General features: G+C 36.6%; 1 protein-coding gene across 1 annotated transcript; it reads left to right on the forward strand.

The window, feature by feature from the left end:
- Nucleotides 1-247: 247 nt before the first annotated feature.
- On the forward strand, nt 248-1,289 carry LOC121018411 (olfactory receptor 2J3-like). The gene has a single exon (XM_040457141.1). The coding sequence runs from the start codon at nt 248-250 to the stop codon at nt 1,190-1,192; it is 945 nt and encodes a 314-aa protein (XP_040313075.1). The 3' UTR covers nt 1,193-1,289.
- The last annotated feature ends 1,683 nt before the right edge of the window (nt 1,290-2,972 follow it).

Consider the following 2,972-nt stretch of genomic DNA (forward strand, 5'->3'; position numbering starts at 1 on the left):
TACTGACAGAAATAATATTTTCTTCTCCACTAATAATTTATAAATATATCACTATGAGGTTTTGGATTCTTACTTCTCTCAATTCATTAGCATTATTTCTCTTAATGCCCCAAATGTCCCAGCGTTGAACAGTGGTAGTCCTTTTAAACTGGCTTCTGTTTCTTTTCCATGTGTCCCTATGATTCTTGGAGCATTTTCTTACGTTTTGGGGAAGTATGTGATTCTTTTCTCAGGTAACAAGGAATGAATGATGAAGGGGAAAAATGAAAGTTCTGAAGGCTACTTTATTCTACTGGGTTTTTCACATTGGCCTCATCTGGAAGTAGTTCTCTTTGTGCTTATCTTGATGTTCTACTTGACGACATTGATAGGCAACCTGTTTATCATTGTCTTGTCATACCTGGACGCCCATCTCCACACTCCCATGTACTTCTTCCTCTCAAACCTCTCTTTTCTGGATCTCTGCTACACCACCAGCTCCATCCCTCAGTTGCTGGTCAATCTCTGGGGCCCAGAAAAGACCATCTCTTACGCCGGTTGCATGACTCAACTTTACTTTGCCCTTGCACTGGGAACCACAGAGTGTGTCCTCCTGGTGGTCATGTCCTATGACCGTTATGCAGCTGTCTGTAGACCCCTACATTACACCGTGCTCATGAACCCTCGTTTCTGCCACCTGTTGGCTGTGGTTTCCTGGGTCAGTGGCTTTACCAACTCAGCACTTCATTCCTCCTTTATCTCCTGGGTCCCCCTCTGTGGACATCACCAAGTGGACCATTTCTTCTGTGAGGTTCCAGCACTGCTGCGATTATCATGTGTTGATACCCGTGCTAATGAGCTGACCCTCCTGATCACAAGCTCCATTTTTGTTTTCATACCACTCATCCTGATTCTCAGCTCATATGTTGCCATTGCTCGTACTGTGCTGAGGTTGCAGTCATCAACCAGACTTCAGAGACTCTTTGGAACATGCGGAGCCCATCTTATGGTTGTGTCCCTCTTTTTCATTCCAATCTTGTGCATATATCTGCAGCCACCATCAGGAAGTTCTCAAGAACAAGGCAAGTTCATTGCCCTTTTTTATACTGTTGTCACACCTAGCCTCAACCCTCTAATCTACACTCTCAGAAACAAAGATGTAAGAGGGGCAGTAAGGAGACTAGTGGGACAGGAGAGGCCTGTGCACTCATGACCTTCACAGGACAACACAGTGCCTCCTCAGTAAGGACTTGTCTGCATACATCCATCGTCTTCTCTCCCATTTACTCACTCAACACCAGTGGAGTGTGTGTCTCTCAGAACCACAGAGCTCTGACTCACAGATATGAATTAAACAGTCTGCCTAAATACTAATCACTCTCCAATGGAGAAAACATCCATTTAAAACAAAGATCAAGAATCAGTATTTTCCACGGTACAATAAATAAAACAAAGGTATCCTATCCTTAATTGAAATTAAGAAATAAAATTCCTGTAGAATGATGATATACTTAATTTTTAAAAACCTAGACTATTATCTTCTAATTTTTTCCTTTTAAGGAAGAATTTGCCCTAAAATTTGTTTTGTATTTTTGGTTTAACTAAATACATAGTGAAATATCTTAAATCTTTTCTGCAATCCTGTTATTCTTTTTGGAATTAATGTAGAGAGGAATTTTGGTCTGTATTCTTTAATACCCTATAGCATCAGTAAGAAAATGAGTTTTATGAATTATAACAAGAAAGTCTCTGAAATACTGAAGTAAACATAAGCATATGTGTTTCTTTCTCAAGGCAGTGGGAAGTGTATAAGAGGTGGAAATCACTTAAAGAGTTGTGTGATATAACCTGTAAGGTAAGGGTCATTAAAGGCCAGGGATTATTAGGAGAAGTGTTTTGGGTACACGGTTAGCCTGAGGAGCAGTAAGGAATATCTGAGGCAGACAGACTTCTAAGCTCTGGAAATGACTGCATGAATCCAATTGGTGTTTGAAAGAATTACCTGAAAATATAGTAGAAAAATTTTGTGATAAAAGCATATGGAACACACAGTAAAATGTCTATAAACATATAGATAATATAACAATCCCAAATGCTGCAAAACTATGAAGTAATTGGAGCTATCACACATTGTTTATGGAATATAAAATCATTCAATCATTTTGAAAAAAAGCTTATGGAAAATGTTAGTTTTCTTTTTAAGCTTAATATAATTTGAATGTTTGAGATTAGAAAGTACATAATGAAAATCAACTTTTCCATATTTTATTTATTTATTATTTATTTATTTATTTATTTATATTTTCCATATAAATAAATGTATTTATTTTATAAAAGTAACAGTTTTGTTACCTATAATGTTTGCCAACCATCTCCTTATGAAATAAGTGTGCTGTGTACATAACACTAAACTGGCAGCTGTATTTAGCTAGAGCAGATGAAGGACAATTCACTGTAAAGTAAAATCTTGAAATCTGAGTTTTGTATGGTAAACCAAATCTTATTTGTAGTTTTTGAGGCCTTTAAAGTTTAGATATGATGATTAAAACCTTATTTCCTAGATTATTAAGATGAAAAATACATCCCCAAACTTCCCCTCCATTTCCTCTGTGGTTGAAACTACCTTGTTAGTTTCTGTTGACTTTCTCTTCTCTGTGTATCTGTGATCCTTCCTTTATGACCAACTAGGTATAAACACCAATATGGTGTATATTCACTTGTCCTTACCTACTGTCTAAGAAATGAAAAACCAAGAATCACCCATACAGGTGAACTTTTAGTGAATAAATGGTGAACCATCACAAAGCAAAAAAACAAAACAAAACAAAACAAACTTTAAAAAACAAGAAAAAATAGCTTGGTTCTTCAAATCGTTTTGCACTATGGAAATCTTACTATTTGGGTTGTCTTATGTAGTACCAGAGTGTCCCAGTATCTAACTTTAGTGTTTTTTTTTTTTAATGTTTATTTATTTTTTAGGGAGAGAGAGGGAG

The sequence above is a fragment of the Herpailurus yagouaroundi genome, unplaced genomic scaffold, assembly GCF_014898765.1.
Source record: "Herpailurus yagouaroundi ecotype Mexico unplaced genomic scaffold, PumYag 219, whole genome shotgun sequence".
NCBI classification, from domain to species: domain Eukaryota; kingdom Metazoa; phylum Chordata; class Mammalia; order Carnivora; family Felidae; genus Herpailurus; species Herpailurus yagouaroundi.

What these genes read in the sequence shown, in the direction of transcription:
- LOC121018411 (XM_040457141.1), top strand. Translation starts at nt 248, where the DNA reads ATGATGAAGGGGAAAAATGAAAGTTCTGAAGGCTACTTTATTCTACTG.